Below are 27614 nucleotides of genomic sequence, written 5' to 3'. Positions count from 1 at the left end.
TATCTTAATCCTTTTCACCAGTTCACCTGTCTCCTCATCCCTCTACTCCGGCAACCACTCTTTTATTTTCTGCATCTGTGAGTCTGTTTCTGTTTTATTAGTTTGTTTTTTTTAAGCTCCACACATAAGTGAAATCATATAGTATTTGCCTTTCTTTGTCACACTTACTTCACTTAGTATCCTACCTTTTAAGTCCATCTACATTGTCACAAATGACAACTGACAAGTCAACTTGGGACGCCTGGGTGTCCCAGCGGTTGAGCGTCTGCATTCGGCCCAGGGCATGATCCTGGAGTCCCAGGATTGAGTCCCACATCAGGTTCCCTGCATGGAGCCTGCTTCTCTCTCTGCCTATGTCTCTTCCTCTCTCTGTGTGTGTCTCTCATGAAAAATTAAATGAAATCTTTTTAAAAAGTCACCTAGTATACTACTGTTTAGATCCATCCTCGTTGTCACAAGATTTCATTTTTTTATGGCTGAGTAAAATACACAAATTATACTCACATGTATATATACCATATATATCACATAAGTATATACAACATCTTTGATATATAGTCATCTATTAATGGACAATTTGGTTGCTATTGTAAATGATGATGCAAAGAACATAGGGGTACATGTATCTTTTCAAATTGGAATTTTCATATTTTTGGGTAAATACCCATAAAGGGAATTACTAGATCTAATGGTAGTACTTTTTGCAATCTCTTGAGGAATCTTCATTTTCTTTTCATAGCAGCTTCACCAACATATCCACCAACAGTACACCAGTGTTCCCTTTCTTTTTCACATCCTTGCCAACACTTGTTATTCCTTGTCTTTCTGATAATAGGCATTCTGACAGGTGTGAGACAGTGTCTTATTGTGGTTTTGATTTGTATTTCTCTGATGATTAGTGATATTGAGCATCTTTTCATATGCCTGTTGACTGTCTTCTTTGATAAAATGTTTATTTAGTTCCTCTGCTCATTTTTTTTAATCACATTATATTTTTGTTATTGAATTGTGTGAATTCTTTATATATTTTGGTTATCAACCCCTTATTGGATATACAGTTTGCAAATATCTTCTCTTATTAAGGAGGTTGCCTTTTCATTTTTGTTGATGGTCTCCTTTACTGTGCAAAGATTTTTAATTTTATGCAGTCCCCCCCCTTTTTTTTTACATTTTTGCTTTTGTTGCTTTTACCAGGAGAGACGTATCTAAAAAATTACCACTAAGATTCGTGTCAAAGATATTACTGCTTATGTTTTCTTTTATCTTTTAAATCTTATATTTAAATCTTTAATTCATTTTAGTTAATTTATGTGAATAATATAATGGTCAAGTTTTATCCTTTCAACTGTGGCTGTCCAGTTTTCTGAACATTATTTATTGAAAAGATTGTTCTTTCCCCATTGTATCTTCTTCCTTCTCTTATCATAAATCAATTGGCCATATACGAGTGAGTTGATATCTGGACTTTCTATTCTATTCCATAGATCTATGTGTCTGTTTTTCTTCCAATATCATGCTATTCTGAACACTGCAGCTTTGTAATACAGTGTGAAATCAAGTAGTGTGATACTCCTAGCTTGTTACTTTTTTTTCAAGACTGCTTTGGCTATTTGGGGTATTTTGTGATTGTACACATTTTAGGATTATTAGTTATAGTTCTATAAGAAATAAAATCGGTAGGGATTTCATTGAATATGTAGATTTCTTAGGGTGGTATGGACATTTTTAAAATATTAATTCCTCCAACCCATGAGCATAACACATCTTTCCATTCATTTATGTTGTCTTCAATTTATTTCCTCAGTATCTTATAGTTTTCAGAATATAAGTTTTTCACCTCTTTGGTTAAATTTATTCCTAAATATTTATCCTTTTTAATGTAATTGCAAATGTGATTTTTCTCTTAATTTATCTTTCTGAGAGTTCACTATTAATGTATAGAAACACAAAAAATTTCTGTATATTAATTTTGTATCCTGCAACTTGAATAAAATAATTTATTAATTTTGGTAGGTTTTTTTTGGTAGAGTCTTTAGCTTTTTCTATATATGGTATGTTATCTGCAAAAAGTGACACTTTTTTTTTTCTAATTTGGATGTCTTTTATTTCTTTTTCTTGCCTAATTTCTATGACTAGGACTTCTAATATGATATTTAATAAAAGTTGTGGAAGTGGGTATCCTTTTCTTGTTCCTTATCTTAGAGAAAAAAATTTATTAGATTAGGAAAATGTTTATTTTATCTGCTACTATTTTCAAGAAATATCACAAGTTTAATAACTTATTTTTGAAGGCAATCCCCATTATATTTAACATATGATTTATTAATGATTTTAGGACCCACATGATTAAAAAATTATTAAAAAGCATTAATTTTATGAAAATATAGTATTGATAATCACGTGTGTTAGCACAATGGGATATATATTATGCAAGGTTAATGAATTTTAGAAATGTGGAAGATATATAAGTTCATCAGGAATGTCTTTGTTATATAAGATAATTAAGATACTTCATCTATCTTTCTTAACTTTATAGAGAAAATGTAAAATTAAGACTCTTTGTGACTATAAAATGGGTTTTGCTTGTTTTGTTTTGTTTAGATTTTATTTATTTATTTGACAGAGAGAGAGCTCAAGTAGGCAGAGTGGCAGGGAGAGGAAGAGGGAGAAGTATACTCTCTGCTGAGCAGAGAGCATGATGGGATGATCCCAGGACTCTGGGATCATGACCCCAGCCAAGGCAGGTGCCCTGGGAATTCAGTTTTAAGAAAATTTTCAGGATACTTGATTTATATTTGCAAAACATTTTACAATCTGTAAAACTTTCTATTATATAGAGAAAGTAAAATCGTTTTCAGGTTAAAAGAAAATTTAATTGTTTAGGTAGTTCTTGTTTAATTGTTAATGGTAGTTATACTACATATAGCTCATTGTAATTTCAGGGCTCTGTTAATCATGTTCCTCTTTATTTGCACTATTTTGCAGCTCCATCTCCAGTTACCAATGTGAAAAAGGGGAAGATTGCAAAAAACAGCATCTCTTTGTCTTGGCAAGAGCCAGATCGTCCAAATGGAATCATCCTGGAGTATGAAATCAAATATTTTGAAAAGGTGAGAGTAATAGAATAAAGAAAGTCCTTTCTTCTTTTTTTCAGCTTAGCGACCACAATTATCCAATTTTTAGAAAAGCATGTTGCAATTTTATGTGTAAATCAATGACAATTGATTCTACAGTCATGATTATGGAGGTTAGAAATGTATAGGGAGCACTCTTTGTGTTCTTCTGGTGCCAAATAGTTTATGCTGCCGGACTACTGCCATGTAGTCTAACATCAGCTTAACTAGGTTTCACAGCATTAAAAGATGAAGTCATAGGACATTTTGAAAGTGTTGTAAACACTTAAGTTCTTGACCTTCAGCAGTCACTGCAGTGTACCGCAAGGAAAAACACATAGGGTTATAGCCATTAACCCTGCATAATTCCTGTGCTTTTAAGGAGGTATGGTTAGATACGATGTGAATATAAAGTATAATTTTTAAATGCATATAAAAACCTAATACCATATTATAAACTTTATTTTAAAATTTGAGGGCACAAAATCAGAAATGTATGCTTCACATTTCCTACATGTTCTCAATTTCTTCTTCCCTGAGTTGTATCTTGGGTCCATTCTTGCGTGTTTTGCCATAATAGTCTAAAGGCAATAGTTATTCCTCTTCCTCTTTTCTGAATCCATAACCAAGTGAGCCATTGATAAGGAAATAATACAGATGGAAAATAAAGGTCAACTTAAATTTCTAAACTGGATCTATAGTATAGAGCTTGGATATGTATCATCATAAGTGTTTTCCTACACTTCCCACACCTATATTACTTTTATTTTTATACAGTCTGGATCTGAGTGGCATACATTACTTAGAACAACCTGACTTCTAGTAAAGGTTATTAAAAATAGAAATGAACTCAAACCAGACTCTCACTGGTGGGTAGGAAACTCTGACTCAGGAGTGTGTATTCTATCAAAGTAGGGGTAGAAAAGATCACAAACACATGCACAGAAGAAGATCCCAAAAGAAAAGGAAAGGACTCAGCCGCACATACTCAATTGCTTTCCCTAAACTCACAGAGCCATCACTTCTCTTAGAAGGAATAGTGACGGGAGTAGGAAGAAGTTAAAGACTTACTTTGCAATCTCAAAGAAATTGTCCAAGCTAGGGCATTGGTAAAGAGAGAGGGAATAAATGGTTCTCCTTATACTAATGCAAAAATATCAGGAAAAAATACTTACATTCTATTAATGAGAGTTACTTAAAAATTCAACATTCTGTGTATATGTGTAGATGAAAGAATATAGGTAAATACATTGAAATGCATTAAACTAATACATAGTATTATAGAGATTTTTTAAATGTTTCTTTTATTCATTTTAACAATTACCTGTGTAAAGATAATGACAATAAACCCTAGTGTTGGGGGTGGAAGAAGAATAATGGAGATGTCTTCATATCCTTTCTAGGTTTTGAATACTCTACAGTATTCTTATATTGTTTTTATCAATAGGTAAACAGTAAATTATTACTTTCGAAGGATTACTTAGTTATCCTAGGAGTGACTTGCTGGTGGCATTACAAATACCTATTAGATCATTAGAGAACATAAGTGAAGATACTTATATTTCATAAATAATGTATTATCAAATATAATATTTACTAAGAACGTCTTATGAGAATGCCTATGAGACCAAACTATTTTGGTATAAGGGCACCTGGCCAGCTCAGCCAGTGGAGCATGCAAATCTTGATCTTGGGGTTGTGAGTTCAAGACCTATGTTGGGTATAGAGATTATTTAAAAGTAAAATCTTAAAAAACAACATAGTGAGATATGGTTTAGAGTATTTATTGTAAAAAAAAGAAGACAAATCAAGTAAAATGTATTGATATTAATATTGCTCACTGATTCTTGTTTTCTCTGGGAGTAGTAGTCTACATTGCATTGTAAATTCTAGAGGTCTACAATCTAAACACATGCTATATCCAAAAAAATAATTTGTTAAATTAAGGCTTACATTCTTTATTCGTTTTTTGTAAATTTTATTACTGCATACTAACGAAAAGCTGTTTTATATATATATATATATACTGATTTTTGGTAAGTTATATTCATTGAGTTATATTCATTGTAATTGAGGTTGATTTTTTAAAAAGTTAAAATGCATAATGGCATTTAAAAATAATGACGCACCAGGGTTATTGGCTGGCTGGCTCACTTGGTAGAGCCCACAACTCTTGAACTTGGGGTTGTGAGTTCAAGCCCCAAATTGAGTATTGAGACTACTTTTTAAAGATAAATTTTAAAAGGATTTATAAAAAAATTAAAAACCTAATGCACCCAAACTCTATATTTTAATGTACATTGTAGATGAAATAAAGCTTAACAGCAAGAATAAAATTTGACAAATTGTTCTTTCTCTATATAGTTAGTTGTTCTTACCCCTGAAGCAACTAGTTGGATCAATGTCTGGTTTTCTTTTTAGTTTCTAATGAAATTACCCTATTCTAACCCTTAAGATTTACCTTTATTTTTTTTTACTATTACTTACCAGCATGTACATGAATCTCATATGCATAATACTCAATAAAAACAAGGATTTATCATCTTTTTCTCTTTTTTCTTTAAGCAGAGTTTTTCAACAAGTGGTGGGGAGAGTCCTTTTCTCTTAATATTCCTTCTAGTGAATTTTATCCATGTGGAATTATTTTCTTTATAGTTCAATTTTTAAATTATCTTTATTTCATGAAAATTTAGTTTTACATTTAATATCTTACATTTGATGCTGTATTAATACATTCTATTATCTGCATAACTCAATATAAGAAAAAAATAACTTGGGAAAATATTTCTGTATATAGTCTCAAAAAATGAATAGCAACTTGTCCACTCACATTCATTAAAAGCAGCAAAACTTTCATCTAGTACATTATTTTGGGGAAGTTATTAACTTCTCTTGGTCAGTGTTTTTCTTTTTACACTGAAAATATTCACAGAACTTTTTTGCCAAGCTAAATTATTGAGCATACCAATAAAATACCTGAACGTTTTTTTTTGTTTTTTTTTTAACACACTCGGGGTGGGGGGTGGGGAGAAAGGAAAAGGATAATGAGCTTTTATAGCATGTACTGAGGTAGGGGTCCTGATAGGTTTCCAGAGCTCATTTTGAACCTTCAGAATGACACCACCATCTTATTGGATGGCTCTTGGCCAGACACAGGTGGCAGAGCTTTCCAGGGCTCGTGCATTTGCCAGCTGGCATTACTGCCTGCGATTGCCCTGCTCTAATAGAGGTCATTGGGCCTCTCTGCTCCTGCATGGTGATGGGCCCATTGCCATCTCTTAATTAAAGGCAGAGGCAAAGGGAAGCTGCCCCTTGGCAGAGTGTTTGCCAGCTGGCTCCTTCTGCTGAGGCCCTCCCCTCACTGCATGTGAACAGTGTTTGCTAAGCAGCTGGGGAATGTAGCTCATTTGCTCAGCAGGAGTGTGAAGGCAGCAAAAGCCATTGCCCTGACCAGGAATCGGCAGCCTGGTGGCCATGGGTGTTGATGATATGTATATAAAGTTGGTGATAAAAAGTAAATTATAATACAACAGTGACTGAGTGGAACAGAAGCAAATTTTGGAACTACTTAGGTAATTCAAAATGTACATTTATGGATTTTGATCTCTTACATATATGATTTGGTGAGTCCCTCTGATATTATTGCATTCAGCTGACCCTGAGAGACAACGTACAATTAGAACTCAGATAAGGAACTACTTAGATATATATGTTAGTATATAAAACAGAATGTTGCATAATTTTGTGCAATTGATATTAGAACCTGTATTATTTCAAGGAGAAGCAGCATGCCAGTGTCCTCGGAATGTTTCCCCTCCCCTTCATTTGGCGAAAGTGTCAACTTCTAATAATTTTACAAGACATAATTGTTCCTTCAATAGGAGTTTACAGCAAATTCTTTGATTATTTTTTAATTAAATTTGCCATCATGCTACAGACTCAAGTCACATTTACCTAGAACCTGTTATGATGTGGAGATTGTGCTGGGTGCTATGTGCATCATCTCTCTCCATCTCTATGTGCTCACAATGCTCTTAAATAAATAATTTTATCCCAATTTAAGGAAGAAAAAGACAGGTTGAGTTGTGCTTCCATATTTACACACTTCTTTAGGCAATAGCATGGCTTGAATTCTAACCATGATATTCCTGTGTTCTTTTGTAAAACAAAACAAAAACCCTCTTACTTCACATTATAAATGTTAATATTTTATATAAAAATCATATTTATATCAAATATACCAGAATCTATAGTTTTGTCTAGATTTTTTTGCCTTATCTTAAACAAAATACAAATAATAGCATACAGATATTGTATCATTTCTTATTGAAATCACTGAGGAGTCATAGCCAAAGTGAAAAGTATAATCTTATTGAGAAAATCTTGCATATTGGGTCTTAAACCTGAGCAGCCATATATCAGTAACTACAGCAGTTTATAGAAACTATTTACCTCCTTTAAAGGGACACAACAAGAATTGTCTGCCTTTTTTTACTGCTTTATTCCCAGCATGTAGAAGGGGTAATAGAGCATAGAAGAGAAAGTTAGTAAATGTTTGTGAATGAAGAAAATGACTGACATTACTAGGTAAAATTTTATAGGATTTAATGACCTACTTTAAATCCTTGCAAACGCTAGTAGTATTTCCTAAACACCTTAAAGATTTGGCACTTACAAGTCTATGCACAAAAAAATATAAATAAAAAATAGTCATCTTTGTGGAATGAATCAGAAAACCTGTTTGCATTAGAAATTAGAACATAGATTTAGTTAGAAATTTGGATGAACTTAACCCTAAGAAAATTCTGTATATTTGACTGTATTAAATGAGGAATGGTAAAACTGTTTTTAAAAAGTGTTTGATAGATTGTATATTTTAGATTGTATTGGTTAGAATAGAATGTGATTAGCCATTGATTCTGATGTGTCAAATTAGAAAAAAAAATAAAGGATAATTATGACAATGAAAACATGTAGTCTTTAGTTTATGAAGTGTTTTCACACGCATTACTTTTTTTTCATTCTTATGACATCACTATGAGGATATCCAGGCACTAATTTCTATCCAATCTTACAGATAAGGAAACTGAGGATAAAAGTAAAAATGGACTTGCTGTATTTTATTTTTTCTAAAGATTTTATTTATTTATTCATGAGACAGAGAGAGAGAGAGAGAGAGGCAGAGACACAGGCAGGGAGAGAAGCAGGCTCCATGCAGGGAGCCTGACATGGGACTGGATCCTGGGTTTCCAGGATCACACCCCGGGCTGAAGGCGGCGCTAAACCACTGAGACACCCTGGCTGCCCGACTTGCTATATTTTAGCACATGGTTTCTGTGTCCACATTAAAGTTTCAGGATGGTATGCTGCTGTTGATGGTAACTTCAACAGAGAAGGAGCATCATTTGCATTTATTTTGCATTTTAATTGTGTTAAGAAAATTAAACAATCACCATATTCCCTATTGAGATGCTTGAGTAGCAATTATTATATTCTTTTCAATTTTTGAAGAATTGAAAAATTGTTTTCAATTTTTCTCATTTCAGAAAAAAAAATCCTTTACATGTTATGCCCATTAGTTCTTAAGAAACTCAATACATATTTCTATTAGTAAATAAAATTTTCTGAAATGATCTAGAAAATGATAGTTTATAGTCAACAATCAAGATAAGTAAAGATTAGTTCCTAAGAATGGGGGGAATCTCTAACCATTACCTATGATTAAGTTATCCTGTTATATCTATCAGAAATGTAATAATTGTGAGGATACCTTAAGGAAAAAAGCAAGGGTAGCCAATAATTTACACAGAAAAATACATGGGAGGAGAAAGTTCAAAATAGGGACTCTGTGTATTTAGATTTTTGTAGGGCCAAGATTCAGTGTGTAGGTTTGAGATTCAGTGTGGCAACTTCAGAGGTAAGGAAAAATTACATTTGTATGGTTAGTCTAGACTCTGGTAGTTATCAAAATAGGAACAGCTTTCTATTTGTTTCAGTTTCCAAAACTACCTTTACTGTAATATATTTTTTCACTCCATCTCCATTTACTACTCATCCAGCTTAAACACATAAGTGTGAAAAAATGGAAAGATTTTTGTAAAGAAAAAAATTGCTTATTTACAGTTTTTCTTTAGTAATCCCTGTTTAGACTTAATAAATTGAAATTAAAGTTCTCCAGCAAAGTCCTCATTCCCCCTCCCAGGTCCTAAATATAATTAGAAATCAAATTTACCAGAGATATAAAGTACAATTCTTACCTGGCAGTATTTGAGACATTGCCATCTTTCTCTATGAACAGGAAGCATGTTTGATGTACTCCAATAAAACATTTATGAGAAAAATAAGCACACAATACCAGTACTAAAATAGAGTCTATAAAACAATTCATCTCCTGCAAATCATATTTTAAGATTTTATAAATTTATTTGTGCTGAAGACAAGTATGGCGGATGAGGGGAGAACATGTTACCCACCATCGTTGAGTTTTAGGAAACACTTTAAAATTTCATGTATATAGCACACCTAGGATGTATATATTTTTTTCTAAAAGATTAAATTTGTACGAATATCAAAGCTATTAGTTTTGGATTCATTTTCTGATTTATGATTCTAAGTTTTATTGTCAGGAAGTAATTCATATGTTGACTTTTTTTTATTGTATGTGCACGTGTAACCCAAGGACCAGGAAACCAGCTATACAATCATCAAATCTAAGGAGACAACTGTAACTGCAGAAGGCTTGAAACCAGCTTCAGTGTATGTCTTCCAAATTCGAGCACGCACAGCAGCAGGCTATGGTGTCTTCAGTCGAAGATTTGAGTTTGAAACTATCCCAGTGTGTAAGTCATTTTAATTACTGTCAACTCATGTCTCTGTAATGGTTACCAGAAAAGAGTCAGTAGATCAATACTCTCCCTGGGCACTCTGTCAGTCTCCTGCTCCTCTCTCTCTCTCCCAGGCATGACCCCTTCGGGTAGGAAGCATCTGTCATGCTATTATGGTAGGTTAGTGGGTTAACACATCGGTCCCTGCTCCTCATCACATTTGGTCTCCTGGGAGATGAAACATCAAGAGATCCTTAAGAAATGTTTAAACCTGCTTTTAAAGACTTTCTTTCCACAGCTGCCATACTTTATTGAATTATTGCCATTGAGTTTTACTTGTTTTATTGAACAATGTTATCAGGCTTAGTCTTTCTATGAAAATTCTACCAGGAGTTTGCATAAGTATTAAGTTTGGCAAGAAAATGGCAGTCTCAGCAACCAATCTGATTGTTTTGGAAAATCAAAATCTCTGGCAGTATCCCTGAGTAAAGGGCCTAGAAATAGTTCTGGAAGACACTTCTTGTACCATTTTTTTCTTTTTTCTTTTCTTTTCTTTTCTTTTTTTTTCTTGTACCATTTTAAGAATAAAATAGCATAAAACATTTTTTTCTCTTTAACCACAAACAAAATATTTAAATTACTTGTCCTAAAGTATATATTAAAAGCAAGATTAGAAGAAAATTTACTTTTATTTATAGATGAAAAACCGACACTATTAATATTTTGTTATGAAGAAAGTAACACAGAGGAGTAGTGTGAAATGTCAAATATGTGTGTGTATGTATTTTCATTTGGTGCATGACAGTTAATACTGACTTTGATGAGTTACCAATACCGAGGAAATTCTATCTTATCATTCAGGTATGTTAGGACAGAAAATTACCTGAAAATCATTAAAAAGATTTTCTAATTGGTTACTCAATTCATAAAAATGATGCATGATGTTATTAATTTGCTTAATTTTTAAAATTTATAAATTTTAATTTATGTTATACCTAGGACATAAAATTGTTACAAGGGGATTTTCTTTTTCATCTACATTATCTTATATGTCACTCACATAGTCCTAATGAATGCAAACAGTAAGCACAGGATCACAAAATCTTTATTTTAGAAAGGTTATTTGTCTTGAAGATTTGGATGGAAAAACCTCAGAAGTCTTTCTCTCTCAAGCTTTATATTTTATAACTGCCTATTACCCACTTTATTTTAATTTTGTTACATATATAAATCATTCCTTTTCCCAATAGCAGTGATAAAGAATACCAATAAATAAACAGCATGAATGAAACCATCCAGCCCATCTAGTTCACTCTTTTTATATGGTTTCTTTTAACATAAGTTATCTTGAAACTTTGAGACTATCACTGAATCTTTCTTAACTCCCACTTAACAAGATTTACCAAACACCTTTGTGTTTCTTTTATGATTTATTTTTCTCCAATGCATCACTTCCTTTCATTGAATTCTTACCTTTTTAATTCAAATTTGTATAACCCAATTGCTGGGATAATGCTATTCTGTTTTTTAAATGAAATTTTTATTGAGATAAGTGTAGTTTTATATGCAAATGTAAATGCAATGCAGAGTTATCTCTTGTACAATTTTTTCAGTTTTCCCCAATGCTAATATTTTTAAAATATAGCATAATACCACATTCAGGATATTGACATTGATGCAATCCACTAATCTTACTCACATTCCTTCTACTCCTTTTTATGTATATGTGTATAGACATATGTCTATTAAGTTGGATACGATTTGGTCAGTGGTGTAGATTTGTGTATCTACTATCATAGTCAAGATACTAAATAGTGCCAACATCACAAAGATCTCTTGGGTTGCCCTTTACAACTATACCAACTGCCTTTGGGAATAGCTCCTATCCCATAACTAATCACTGACAACTCTTAGTTTCTAAACATCCATATCTAAAAATATTACATTACAGAAATGTAGTAAACATGGAATCATACAGAATGTGAAAGTTTAGAATTGACTTAATTCCCTGGCAATTCATCTAAATTGTTATGTATACCAAGTTTGTTTCTTTTTATTGTTGAGTAATATTCTATGGTATGTGTAGACCACAGTTTAACAGTTCACCTGTTGAAGGACATCTGGGCTAATACCAATTTTTGCTATTACCAATAAAGATGCTATGAATATTCATGTACATCTTTTTGTATCAATATATGTTTTCAATTCCCTGGGATATACCCAAGAGCACACTTGCTGTGTCATATGGTAATTTTATGTTTAATTTTGTAAAAAATTGCCAAACTGATTTTCAGAGTGGCTGTACCATTTTATAGTCCCACCAGCAATGTATGAGTGATCACTTTCTCCACATCCTCATCAGCATTTGCTGTTCTCACTGTATTTTTCTTTTAGTCATTTTGGACAGGTGGGCATGATATCTCATTATGGTTTTAATTTGAAATCCCTGATGGCTAATGATGTTCAACATCTTTTCATGTTTGTATTTACCTGCCATGCTATTTTAAATATCCCCACTAACTTCTATGTACCGATATTACATATCAAAAATCGTAGCTTTGATCTAATTATCTTAATCAAGAAAATTAATAGTGAGTTACAGCTGTGGTAGAAAGATCCCAAATTCTCAGCCTGGCCTTCAAAAGCACTTATAACCTGGCTTTAAATCTTTTCAGCTTAATGATTAACTATTCAAATATATGGCTAAAATATAGAGAATACCTATGTAATATTGTTTTGCAACCAGGAGTACAGGAAGCAAAGTGAGGTAAACAATGTGATTTCTCAGGGTATGCTACCTTTAAGTTTCCATGGATAATATAAGTATATAATGATTGAAAAAAAGAAACATTATTTACTAAAGAATATTAATGTTTATAACTAATATTCTTTTAATAGTAGTGTTACATTGCCCCAAATTTGCTTGTAAGCATTCCCAAAATATTCCTCAGCAATTCTTCCAAAACTACATGACATATAAAAAATTAGGAAATATGAGTGATTAGAGATTTTTATTTTTAACAATTAAAAAACTTAATAATATATTAAAACACTAATTATAGATCATATTGGGCTTACAATTTTACCCTGATGTTAAAGAATGAAGTATGAAGGCATTGACAATACCTTATCAATTCTATATATTTAGTTAGTTAGTTGATATATTGGGGATATTATTGATGCTGTCAGGTCAAACAAAGGAATAAATTAGTACAAAATCTTATTTTAATTAATTATTTTATTTATTCATGAGAGACCCAGAGAGAGAGGCAGAGACAGGCAGAGGGAGAAGCAGGCTCTATGCAGGAAGCCCAATGTGGGATTCGATCCCAGGAGCCTGGGATCACGCCCTGAGCCAAAGGCAGATGCTCAACCACTGAGCCACCCAGGTGTCCCAATGGTACAAAATCTTGATGAGTTATTTTTTACTTGAAAAAGCTCACTAAACAATTAATACATTTGAAAATAGTAAAATATTTAAAGCCCATCAAGGAAATTAGAAAATGCTGAACATTTTTTAAAAAATGAAAATATATTATTAAATTCTTCCTCGTAGATCCTTAATTTAATTGTCTGTTATACAAAAATATCTTATATAAGTAAACAGTAGATAACAACATGTAAATATGAATCTTTGTGATTTGGCATTACAAAAATATTTTCAAAAAATAATTTAAGCATTTGAAAATGTTTAGTATACCATTAAGTTAATTTTTTGCAATATCTTAGCCCATACTATGTATATTTTAGCCTATTGTTAAATTAGATTAGTTCTATAAATTATTAAAAATGAAGCATTTGATGATATGAAGCATCCATATTTTTTCTCAAAATTAATACTTTGGTTAGTGTGAAATTATCCTATTTTATCCCTACTTCTGATTAATCATGCTGTCTCCTTCCAAAACTGAATCTTAGAGTTTCCAAAATGACATATTGAGGCCAGAAAGATTTGTTAGAATTTGGTTAAAAGGGCTTTTGAATGCTAGTTGGAGAATTTGGTGTGGTTTTTTTTTATATAGATAGTAAGAGTTTATGAACTTCTTGATCAGAGAAACATGATCAAAGTGATATTTTTAGATATTTATGTGAGTACATAGAAGGCAAAGGGAACACCTAAAACACTAATGAACCGTATGTCAGCAGATATGAATCAAATAGATGAGTGTTGGATGAAAAAACTTAATTCATGTATAAAAACAGAGGAAACACAAAAATGCTTATTACTTAATGGGCAAGTCAGAGTTAAGAAAAATTTAGTGACAGTTAAAAGAAACCAGAAGAAAGGAGATAAAATTAGTCTGGTTTGTGGTTTGATTTATAGCATCTTTGTTTATTGATGTGGTTTTGTTAATGCCCTTGGGGGTGGATGTGGTATAAAGGTTGATTTTAAACATATTGTTTTTATATGAAAATAACAATCCAAATAAAAAGAAAGAAGTCCATTTTTTTAAATAGAGTGTTGCTTTGAAGAGAAATAAGAGTTGGAAATATAAATTTGGGACTTACCAGCTTTGCATGCAAAGAAGTAAACATGAGAGGTAGGAAGAAAAGGAAGAAGGAAAAGAGAAAGACAGAAAGAGAGTGAAGAGCTAAGGAGGGAAATGTGGAGGATTAGGAGCCAGCACTCATCAGAAATTGTTCATGCATAAGATGTGGGGCGAGAATGTGGAGCCAACAGAACTGACAGAGTAATACTTCTGAGTGGGAAAAAGGGAAAACAGCTTATCTGATGTCCTAGAAACCAAGAGGAACAGAGTCTCAAGGTTGAAGTTTATGTTCAGAAGGGTTAAATGCCTCATTATCGTCCATGGTAAAGTAAATGCAAAAGTACTTATTGCATGTAGCCAGAATATCACATGTAGAACTCATTGGCCAAAGAAAAGAAGTTTCAGAGAGAATTTACATTCTCAGTTATCAGACAATGAGGCTAGTTCTAGATACGTTAGTCTAGATGGTGAAAAATAGGAAAGAATAAGAGTGATAAAGAGGATCAGATAACTATATGTGGAAATATTATCTACTATTTATTTAAAGCTGGCAATAGTTGCTAAATATTATCTCTAAACAGAATTATAATGATCCAGGAAAATTATTCCTATTTGGAGATTAATGAAATGGGACTTGATAAGGGTAAGTACTTTGCTTTGGCCCATATACCTAGTAAATGTTGGACCTATTTTCAAATTTAAGTTGAACCAACATCAGTAAGTTTAAGGATTTGTTTCCCCCCAAAAGAATTATCTATTTAGGCTAGGAGGTAGCAAAGAAGTAGCCTGTAAGGAAATGAAATACTCTCCTGGAGGGAAATCATTGAAGGAGCCACATCTTTGAAGAGACAGGAAGGATTTTAACCTTGGATTTATATAAAGCAAAGGAAAACTGAAGAACCATAGAGTTTTACAGTTTTATTTAACCATGGAGTTCAGACTTGATCACTCTCTTTTACCTGTAAGATTATAGATAAATGTTTCATTTCTGAAACATGAGAAGTGGTAATGAATTAGTGTTTTGAGAAAATGAGGAACTCATGATGGGGGTGATTTTGTTAGGAAATTAATAAGAGAATCAAAATAAAATAATTGGAATAGCATTTAGAGCCCAATTAAATAACATATTATGAACCAAGTCTAAGAACATTCCTCTTGCCAAAAAGAAAATTAAAGAACTGAGAAAAAGCAATGGTATGAGTAATCTGAGTTTAGAGATTAATAAAGCAAATCTTGGAGAAGGCATAGTGGGATAGTGAATTAGCTTTGCCTTACCCCATTTATACTGCTCACCAGCATTGAATTCCCTACCACAGACTTCAGCATCAGATATTAGGAGAGAGCAATCAAGATAAAGAGCCATTGAACTACAACTATTATTATCCAAGAAAAGAGAGGGTACATAGATTTTGATCATCAATAATAATCTTTCTTGAACATGAAGAAGCTACTGTCAATATTTGGTTTGAAGACTGGTCCGAAAGCATAGAAAGTATAGATAAAGTATAAGAAGGAGTCAGAAAGCCAGTTTTGCTTTGAAAGACTCAAGGGAGAGGTGACAATAATAGAAAGGGAAGTGTTTGGATGTCCAAAACTATTGATTAGGCCAAGATCTGGTAAGGAGTTATAAGAAACAAAATGTGGAAAGTATAGTTGTTATTACTTTTGATGACTTAAAATTTGTTATGAAGGTGAGCTAATGCCACTCTGAATTTATCAAGATGATTATATTGTTAAACAATAGTAAGTATCTTATTGAGCATTTCTTGAGAACATTAGTAAAAGTTATTTTATTCTATACGTTTCTTATTTTAATACAATACAGTTATCAGCACAAAATAAATATCCCTGTGCTTTTTGAAGCATAACTATCTAATCATGTCCATTGCCCCTTATTATGGTAATTGTACTGTTAAAATATAGGATATTTAATCTAAATCCATGTATTTGAAAGATTATGTAAATGAATCCACTCTTACTGCTGGCTTCTCAAAGTTCTATATATATGCCTTGATATCTTTCAAAAAGTAGTGCTACACATAAAGTATACTCACTGTTTATATTCTGTTTGAAATTACAGTTTTTAAACTTGCTTTCAGAATAATGACATTATATTAACTTCACTGAAGTCATAGCCACAACATTTTGGAGTTTAACCTATGTCTATGGGGGGGGGGGGGAACACAAACCCTGTCTGATATATTGATTTTTTTTTTCCTAGAGAACAGCCACATGCGGATTCTAAAATGCCAAATTTCATATACTTAGCATCACCTATTTAGATGAAGGTGTTTGATCTCAAGGACTAAGTTTCATTTTATCTTGCAAACCCCCGATCCCTAGATAAATACTATGCAAACAATTACATTCATTTTTTATGATGACAAAGAAATAATCATTGACTTAGTGATTCTTTCAAATTTCCATTTGGAGAGTAAATATTTTCTCCTAGAGATGTCTTTTCAATTACACACCACTGAGCAGAGATATGAGGGGGAAATCGCGGCCAAGTGTGGGGGATTGCTTAAATCACGCATCGATTACTGACTATTAAGCAGCTCTTATTTGAATGCATATGATCTCTTTAACCTCGGGCTTCCTTTCTTGTGTCTCCTATCAGCAGTTGCAGCATCCAGCGATCAAAGCCAGATTCCTATAATTGCTGTGTCTGTGACAGTGGGAGTCATTTTGTTGGCAGTGGTTATTGGCTTCCTCCTCAGTGGAAGGTAAGAGAGGAAGCTGTGATTCTGAACTTTTGCCCCTGATCTCTTCTTTACCTTGATCTGGCCATTTGGCTGTGAAGCACATCCCACAACCTATCAGTCAAGCAATGTATCAGTAGATAAACTCAAGTATGATGTATTTTTAAGCTTTACCTTGTCCATGTTAAGTGCTAACTTTTAAGTACAGAATTTCTCTTTTTTCAGATATGCTCACTTCACAAGAGTTAATTATTAACTTGTTATGATTTATTCTACCTTTAACCATCTTTTTTCTGATATAGCATTTTAAATGTGATTTTTTTCTCTCAAAATTATTTATGGTTGTCTGCTTCAATTTTAGTGTTGGGGAAGGCCTTCCTGGTAAATTCAGAGGAATAAAACTAATAATTCTACTTAGGCAGCATTCAATCCTAACAGAGTGATGAATACAATACAGACACTCTGGCAGACCAACATTCTGAGAAATAATCAGCCCTCTTACATGACTGCTTTTATTTTCAGCTTCTGAATGATTTCAACCTGAATACATCAATAGTGTGTACTGATTGAAAGTGAATTTTACTGAATGTTGTATCAATAGATACATTAACATGTGTGTTACACATCTGCATTTTTCATTTTGAACAAAAATAAAGGAGGTAGAGGCCCAACAACAACTTTTGTAGAAAGTATTTCCTGATGCTGAGCTGAGCATAATCAACCCTCTGAAAAAAAAAATTTTAAAACACAGTGAGTAAATACATCAACACATCAACCTACAACAGACATATTTCCATTTTTTTTATCCAGGCCATTGTTTGAAAGGATATTCAGTAATTAGAGCTGTCCATTTGAAAATGTTTTGGAATGAGACTATTGCAGAAAATTTGATGAAAGTCTTCATGGAAATATTTAGACTTGCCTAAAGATGTGAAATTGTAGTGTTAGGTCCAAAAAAAGTCAGAAAATCAATATTCATATTGATTTTCTTCCTGTTCTACTTATTTATTTTTGACTCTTCAGCACATATTCAACTCATAAATATACAGAATTGGGCACTTTTCAATATACTGAATATTGTATTCTGAAAAGATTTATGACTATATCCTTAAGTTACAGCAATCTATATTCGTAAAACATTGTTGAAAATATTCATTTGAACATCCTTTCTTTTTGTATCTGAACATTCATTTTCTTCTAGCTCCTGTTTATTCAGGAATGTACAAAATTTCCTTAAGAGTATATATAGAAATCCATTGCTTACTTTTAATGTTAGATTAGCAGTTACACATTTTCAGAATTTCTGGGTAGGAAGCAGTCTGTGTTCTATTGAGGACAACTAGCCCTATTTGACCAGAAGGCTGGATAGCTGGTGCCCCACAGTTCTTTTCTTTCTGAAGTCACCGGAGAAGAATGCTGTGTCCCTGCTTCCTGGAAGATATAAATTTTGTCATAACAACTTTGCTCAGATTTTGATTACATAAGATAACTGAGTGTTTGATAGCTATTAAGAAAACCACCGCATCATATGAGTCTTTTCTACCTCAAAAGGGTAGATAACTATGATACAGTTTCAGAGCTTGTTTATAACATTTCTTTACTTCTAACTTGGATAAGAGTTGTCTTCTTCCTTTCCAAAAATCCAGAAGTGTTAGTTATAGTTAGGGACATGCAGATCATAAGAAGATACTGTATTCGTTGGGTCCACACCTAGAGGAAGTGAATAAAACCAGATGAATGATTTAAGAGCTAAAATCCAATAAATTTGTGTGTTTAAGGGTTTATTAAAGGACAAATCAAATATATAATGTATCTTATTATATACTTAGTCACACTATATTTATTTAACCTTCATATTTTAATGTGAATTTACTGACTACATTCAGCTATGAATTCTTGCTTACTTGCATGTGAATGAGACCTTGTTCTCAAAAATGTTTCCTCCCCAATCTATATACAAAACTGACTTAAAAACAGTTTACTTTGTTGCATCTGTAGCATTAGACAAAATGTTTGAGAAAAGATTCATATAACCTATTACTTGGTAACTGAAGGATAGATAGTAATGCTTTAGGATGTGGCACACCCACACATGTGCACTACATGACTTCTATATGTACCTGGATTTCCTGTGTAAGAATAATTAAATTTTAATATAATTTATCAGTTATAGGAGAATCACAACTACACCCAAAACTTAATTTTCAGCATAACTAAACCTGAGACACCTTATTAATTTGTACATTTTTATTCATATTACATTTTGTCTTGATTTAATTTTATAACACAACTTACTGTGCAGAGATTATGAATTTTTAATTTAAAGGAAAATAAATTTTACTCCCCAAAATCTGAGATTTGCATTTTATTACCAGCAGATTTCTTTGCATGAAATTTTCATTACTTCATTTTGTTGAATGCACATTCTTGAATTTCGGGGGGTATTTGTCTTATGATAAAAACATCTGTGGACATCTTATTCTACTTTTCATAGATAAGTTATTTTAAGATGTTTTATATAAATATATGTACTCAAAAGCTAAATGAAATGATTTTTGAAAGTCTTTTCCTATCTCATTCAAGACAATGAGCTTCACAATTTGTGTCTGAACTAGGGGAAGTGTGCCTATCACATAATACCTACAGTGTCCTGAATTAACTCAGTAAAGATTTATCAAATAAAAGAAAAATTAAATGAAGAAATGTAGCTGAAACCTAATAGTATTTGGGAAGTTATATATGAGTACTGACAAGTTGTTGAAAAAAGTCTACTATAGAATTGGTCGGAAGACATTGAATTACATATGTTTTTCCCTCCTTTCCTTGCCAAAATATTACTAACACACACAAAAATACAATGAAATTTAGACTATCCTCTTAACTCTGAACTATTTTATCACTTTTTAATCTGTTGAGTTTATTAAGAACCAGATATGTGCTCCTAGGTAAAATGTATTTTGATTACAAATAATTTTACTTGTCAGTGGTTGTATAGATAAACTAATTTTTCCATGTTGCAGAAATATTAATATTATTTGAATGCAATATTTATTGGCAATTTATATTATTTAGGAGAAAATATGTCTTAAAGATACATATTCACTGATAATTTGTGTTTTTATTCACACCAAATCAAAAATATGAATACTATGGAACTAATCTATTTCAAAGAAAAAAATGAACTTTTTTTTGTTCTAAAATAAATGAAAGATAAATCAGATAGAGAGACTTTTTTTAAAAAAGATTTTATTCATTTATTCATGATAAACATAGAGAGAGAGAGGCAGAGAGAGAAGCAGGCTCCATGCCAGGAGCCTGACACGGGACTCGATCCTGGGACTCCAGGATCAAGCCCTGGGCCAAAGGCAGATGCTAAACCGCTGAGCCACCCCAGGATCCACATACTTTCTAATCTCTTTAGGCTAAAATTGATTATACAGAACCTTTTGGAGTCTTCCTACCTAAATATAATTTAAAATAATGTAGGCAGATATCCATCTTAAGTGAAAAAGTTTCATTTAAAAAACAGAATTATAGCATCTTAGGATTCTATCAATCTTACGTTTTGTGTGATCTTCCTTTAGAGGTGCTAAATATTCCATAGAGCATTTTCTGCAGGGTTTAGATTCTCCTTTTCACTTCCTCTATCATTAATTTGAAATGTTTTTTTTATTGGACTACAAAAAAATTGATATGTCCTCAGCAAACTATGAGCCAATTACTCTAGGATGAGTATAAATTAAACCTCCTGATTTGTGCAGTATGTTGTAATTGTTTTTTAAAATTTCCCCCTTTAATCAGAAATGACAATGCACATTGCTTTCTTATAATAAACTAATTTTATTATTTTCCCCTTATAGATACTACTACATAGATTTAATACTACTACATAGATATAAATTATTTAATAAACTAACTTTTCCATTAATGGTGGTCATGCCCATACTCCCAGTTACATGTTTGAGAAAGACTTTTACAATCTTCTTCTCCTGTTTTCCTTTCCTTTGAAGATGATCACTGATTACATTGTTACTTTTTTTCTCTGTCTCCATTTCAAACTTGGGGCCTAATCCTTAATTACTGGTTATTTCTCAACCTGATATAAAGCTTGTGAATTTATTTATTTTTAAATCATTTTTAAACATTTTTATTTGAGAGAGAGAGAGAGTGAGATTGAAAATAGGAGGAGAGGAACAGAGAGAAAGAATCTCAAGCAGACTCCACACAGTGTGGAGCCCACAGGAGGCTCCATCCCACAATCTGAGCCCCAAACAAGAGTTGGATGCTTAAAATAAGTTAAATCTGTCACCAGTTTTAAAAGTGGAAAATAAAATTTTAAAAAACCTATGAGGTGGAATAAAAAGTGGAAGAATTTCCTCAAGCTGCTTAGCCTTTGATGCAATTTTAAGGCTATTCAGAAATGACTTTAATGTTATGATGCTCCTAAAATGATAAGGTTAGTCTGAGGGGTGGCTTAATGGCTGTGAAAAAGATTATTTTCTGGGCAAAGGTCTTCCCTTGTTTGGCCTGTTCATGTTCAAATCCCATGGTTGGACATATAACTGCTAAATCCTATTTTCCTCTTTGTGAATGAAGCAACCAAAACTCAATTCACTTGAAATGTCTCATAGTTTCTTCTTTTTCTTTTTTTTTTTAAGATTTTATTTATTTATTCATGAGAGACACACACAGAGACAGAGGCAGAGACACAGGTAGAAGGAGAAGCAGGCTTCATGCAGGGAGCCTGATGTGGGACTCGGTCCCGGGTCTCCAGGGTCATGCCCTGGGCTGAAGGTGGCACTAAACTGCTGAGCTACCAGGGCTGCCCTGTCTCATAGTTTCTGAGCTGAAAATTTTTCAACGGATAGTGTACTTAAAGGCTAACCTATCAAAATTAAGACACTGAGGCCACGTTAAAAATGTAAAGGAAAAAGAGTAGATTTATATAAAATGCTGCTTTAGGGTTTTTTACTTAAAAATAATATTAAAATTTAGGGGGATCCCTGGGTGACTCAGCGGTTTAGCGCCTGCCTTCGGCCCAGGGCATGATCCTGCAGTCCTGGGATTGAGTCCCACATCGGACTCCCTGCATGGAGCCTGCCTCTTCCTCTGTCTCTGTCTCTGTCTCTGTCTCTCTGTCTCTCATGAATAGTCTTTAAAAATAATAATAATAATATTAAAATTTAGCCTTTTGTAATTTTTTCAAATCTCTTAATAATAATATGTTATAACTGACTTATTCTTCAAATAATCCAAACATTTATTGAACATCTATTGCACATCAAATATCAAGATAAGTCCCGGGCATGTGGAATCAGAAGATAATGTCTTTTTCTCAAGGTATTTCCACTTTAATTTAGTAGTCAGATCAATGGACAGAATTTTGTAAGCAGAATCGCAACAGTTATGGATAAAGACAAGGATTTAAACTGGAATCCCTCCCTCATGGTAACTTTTGTTTTCCTTTGGACCACAATGATGGTCTGATGCATTAATTCAAGAAAAATCTGACTTCTTATTACATGCCACCACAATTCTTATGTTAAGAAAAACAATAGTTTGATGGTAAAATCCACTGTACTTAGGAACTTTTCTTCAAACTTATTTGGAGCCAAATAAAATCATTATGCAGGCATTTTGAATGTAATTTTTTTAATGTAATTATTTAATTCAGACAAGTGCCAGAGCTCTGCCTACTTTTTTATATCAAAGCATAATAGCTTCTCTAGTGAATGGTTTTTAAAAGGTATGAAGTATTCTAAAACCTTCAGAGAACCCTCTTTGCCTAATGGAAATAACATAATAATGTTCATAATAAGTACAATATGGTCTAGCATGAATTACATACTGCCTCCCAGGTATTGTTCCAAGGGTTTTTACATGTAATATTTCACAACACCATATCTCATTAATAGTTCTATCTTTCAATTATGCTTGATAAAATTATCTTCTTGCAGTTTCTTGATCATTGTAAAAATAGTTCAGACTTGAGCCTTTTGTATTGGCTCTTCTGGCTGCCTAAAACTCCCATGTTCCAGAGAGGCACATAGCTTCCTCCTGCTTTCACATCATTGCAAAATTCTATCCTCTCAATTGAGCTTACTGAAATGAGGGCCTGTGATTCCTTCCACTGCCTATCAGATCTCTCTTACCTTGATTTACCTCTTCATAACACTTAATTGTAGTGTTTTATTTATATACTAAGTATAAATTTCTCCTGTTAGTTTTTTTTTGTCTGTAGATCCAAGATGGCAAGGATTCTTATCTGTGCATGATTTCTCCTCCTCGGAGAAAATATCTAGAACACAAATTACTGTACACAGTTAGTGAAAGTCTGGGGCTTGAACCCAGATCTGACCTTAGGGTTTCTGTTCTTCACTATATAAGTGCATTATGATACATAAGCATTAAACTGTAGATTTTGGTGAAACTCTGAACTCTTGTATACAAAGTCACTGATTCTCTGCCTCCAAAATAATAATATTAATTATTATTATTTAAAACCTTTAGGGGGATCCCTGGGTGGCTCAGCAGTTTAGTTCCTGCCTTCGGCCCAGGGTGTGATCCTGGAGTCCTGGGATCGAGTCCCACATCAGGCTTGCATGGAGCCTGCTTCTCCCTCTGCCTCTCTCTCTCTCTCTCTCTCTCTCTCTGTCTCTCATGAATAAATAAATAAAATATTTAAAAAAAAAAAACTTTCCAAAAAATAAATAAATAAAACTTTCAAAACTGGTCAATATATAAATAAAGCCTCTCCTAGAAAGTACTGTCGGTGATATTTTGACACTACAGTAAATAAAAAATAAACTGGATTTTAATGAATTGTCCCTCAGTCCTTCACTGAAAAATAGTGCTAGATAAATGATTTATTCTAGAACTACACACATTCAATGTCACCAATTTATGACCATTCCTGATTTGTGATGATTGGTTAATTTCACCTCTCTGTTTCCTCAAAACTTTTTTTTTTTCCAACTGAAGTAGTTTTAGTTCATCATTTTATATGTCTCTTCAATAGATTGGTGCTCATCTTGAATGTACGGATTATAGTGTAGATTCCCAGTAAATACCCAGTGACTTTATTGCTGGAAGAATCAAACTGGAGTTCAGAACTCTTGAAAATATACTGCAGACTACCCTTTCAGCATTACCACTATGCATTTTTGACCTGGACTCCTTTAGTCACATATGACAGAGGCTAAATTTAAAGTGGCTTATTCTAAAAGATAATTATAAATCATATGGATGAAAAGTTCCAGATATATATAAAAAAAAAACAAACCCTAAAGTACAGAGACTTATTGATCTAGGTGCTAAAATAGTGTCTGCTATGCAATTGGAGGCATATGATTGAAGAGTGTTGTGGCACAAATACGGTATTTAAAGTTACTCACCAAAATGAGGTTATCTGGGGGAGCCCAGCAACAGTGACATTGAGAGATAGAGTGAAGGAGAAAGATCCATCAAAGGAGATTGAAGAGTGACCCATTAAGTGTCAGGAGACTGGACAGTTATTGGATCACTGAAGCAGGAATGGTCACTGTAGTGAGCCCAGCTCTGACTTTACAGCTCTTGCCTTTCACTCTCAGAGCTCATACGGTACAGGCTCTGATAGGAACCTAAAAGCTGGCTCCACAGACTAAGTCAATCAATAGCACTGGGACCTTAAGAAGAGAATGGAGAAATTCCACTGCGTGGCCCAGCAGAGTAGGAGTCCACACCTGAATCTGAAGACAGGGTACATGAACTAAGCACATGAACTAAGAATGCAGAAAGAGGATCTCTCTCTGTGCCTTTTTTTCTTATACTTCATTTCATGTCTCAATATTTAAACCTACCCACGTCAATATGCACATTAACCACTATTTTCTATCACAAAATCTTCCTTAATTCCCTTAGCCAAAACCTTTTTTCCTTTGGCTAAAGTCTTAGAGCAAGGTATCAATATTTCTCATGAAATTTAAACTTTCAACCACAAATGATAGTATATTGAGTAAATATCTTCTTTCTTCTTCAGTGACTATTTAGAAGATAAAGACTTCTGTGGCTCTCCCACATAACCTAATTGAATGAATACCTCATAAATTATTGAATTAAAACTAAACAGTGCATCAATCTCCATTTGAAGTGCTTTGTCCTTATTAATCAAACTAATGTTGGTAGTTTAGAAAATGAGAACTGTTCGCAACACCGACATAAGTCTAATACAGTACCTAATCCATAAGTACACTTTCTTCCCAATTACTGAAATATTTTGTGCCATCACAAAATAAATACAGTGATTTCAAAGAAGTATTACATAGGAGTTAAGAAATCTTCATCAGGGGATCCCTGGGTGGCGCAGCGGTTTAGCGCCTGCCTTTGGCCCAAACGCGATCCTGGAGACTCAGGATCGAGTCCCACGTCGGGCTCCCGGTGCATGAAGCCTGCTTCTCCCTCTGCCTGTGTCTCTGCCTCTCTCTCTCTCTCTCTCTCTGTGTGACTATCATAAATAAAAAAAATAAAAAAAAAATCTTCATCAGATGGGGTGCCTGGGAGGGTCAATTGGTTAAGCATCCAACTCTTGATTTTGGCTCAGATTTTAGGGTCATGAGATTGATCCCTGTGTCAGGCTCTGTGCTCACAGGGCTTAAGATTCTCTCCCTCCCCCTTTGTCCTTCTCCCCAACCTGGCGCATGCTTGCTCTCTCTCTTTTGCATGTGCAAATAAATTAATAAATCTTTAAAAAAAAACAAATCTTCGTCAGCTTATATTATTTACTTGCCCTTTAGATATGGTGATGCTAATATGATGATGTACCTGGTAACATCAAGTAGCAATAGTTTTTATTAATGATAGTGTAGGTTTGTATTTCTCTCCTGATTCTCTTCAGATCAGAGGTATCATGAATACGTTGTGTTTTAGCATTTCTAACATAACAAGGGCCATATAGTTTTGGAACTTGGTAAATTTTGGTAAGAAAAAGTATTATATGAAAATATTTTATCTAATACTATTTTGTCTTAAAATAATGATAAATAGCAAAATATTTATAATCACACATGCAATCACTGATTTTAGGAAAGCTCTCATTAAAAGCAAATCTCAGTGGTTTATGAATTAACAGTAGATGTGACTTTATGAAACTGTGATAAATCCAGGCATGTGTATTGATTTAATATCTGAGAGTTGTTATTCCTTCTATTTTCTCATGATTACATGCTTTTTTCTTCAAAGGCTCTGAATCAAAGATAATTAGAGAGAAGATCATAATTTATTAATAACTGACAAATGGGGATCAGGGCAGAGCAGTGCCAAAAAGACTAGGAGCATAGCAACAACTAATTGCCCACTGTGGGAAGTAAATCGTCCTAGGAAACTGAACCCAAGAGGGTTACCGGTTCAATTGCTCAACATTATTGAATATCCCACCTGTGACTTCTCACAGATCAAACACAGAAACATCACTGCCATTCTCAGGAAGTTATATTGAGGCAAACATTTAGAAGGAAAACTCTATGTTACCAAGATAAGCTAATATCATTGATTTGCAAAACTAAAAAAAAAAAAAAAAAAAGATTACAGCAAAGAATCTAAAGATTCTCAGATTTCATCAAGTATGAAGCATAGGGCAGGTCAAAAGCCTAACTACAAGGGCAAAATATGCTTTTTGTCTGAAATTCCATTTGCCTGAAGCTCAGTATCAATAAGATATGAAAGAGAACATGCTGGCATGCCAGGAGACACATGGCTCTAATAGAAGACTGCTAGGTTTCTGGGAATCTTACCACATCTCCCTGAGCCCACACAGGCTTTCACAGGAACCTGATACCCAGCTCTACAGAGAAAAATCAATAGCACTGCCCTAAGCCAAAGGATAGACCGTCTATTCAACAAAAACTCAGTTAATTTCCTGAGCCATGTCTGAGAGTATATCCATTGCTGAGAAATGAAGCAAATGACAATAAAATGTTCCAAATGATTTTAAGCACCGGCTAAAAACCACATTTGTTTAAGATCTGTGCTCTTTTTAAAAACTTGCATAAACCTGCAAAGAAAGAAATGTTTCTAATGGATTAGCAACTGAGTTTCAAACAGCCGCATTTTTTTATTGTGCTATGGGAGGAATTGAGGTTAGATATATCTGATGTCTGTGATAGTTTTAGTGCTACAAAACATATTATATTCTAATTATCTTGCTTACCAAAAAATCTTTTTGCTTTAGCTCACTTCTTGCTTCTCATTATTTCTTACTCCCCTGACTTTTTAATCTTACAGAAAAATGGCAGTGTTCTCTTAGATCTTGGCATGCATTTGCTCTTAATAGTCTACAGGCATTTCTCTACTCTCTTGAAGCCATCAATACCACATAACAATGTCAGTGAATTTTAATGCTTATTTTGGGGATTCTGCTCTTTAAATCACTCTTTCATTTGTTTATTTTTTTAATGACCTGTTATCTTTTCTTCCCATTCTTATGGTCTGGCATTGGATTCCACATCTCCA

General features: G+C 33.2%; 1 protein-coding gene across 5 annotated transcripts in view; it reads left to right on the top strand.

The window, feature by feature from the left end:
• EPHA5 (EPH receptor A5) overlaps positions 1–27614 on the top strand; it is a 347504-nt gene that overhangs the window by 246928 nt on the left and 72962 nt on the right. For 3 of the 5 annotated variants that reach the window (XM_077848176.1, XM_077848179.1, XM_077848177.1), the window contains exons 6-8: positions 2986–3110; positions 9793–9952; positions 17048–17153. In XM_077848176.1, coding sequence (XP_077704302.1) covers positions 2986–3110; positions 9793–9952; positions 17048–17153 — 391 coding nt within the window. The remainder of the gene's footprint in view (positions 1–2985; positions 3111–9792; positions 9953–17047; positions 17154–27614) is intronic. The other 2 variants (XM_077848180.1, XM_077848178.1) reach the window with 1 other exon arrangement.

The sequence above is a fragment of the Canis aureus genome, chromosome 14, assembly GCF_053574225.1.
Source record: "Canis aureus isolate CA01 chromosome 14, VMU_Caureus_v.1.0, whole genome shotgun sequence".
Classification (NCBI taxonomy): Eukaryota; Metazoa; Chordata; class Mammalia; order Carnivora; family Canidae; genus Canis; species Canis aureus.
This window is presented reverse-complemented; position numbering and strand designations above follow the sequence as displayed.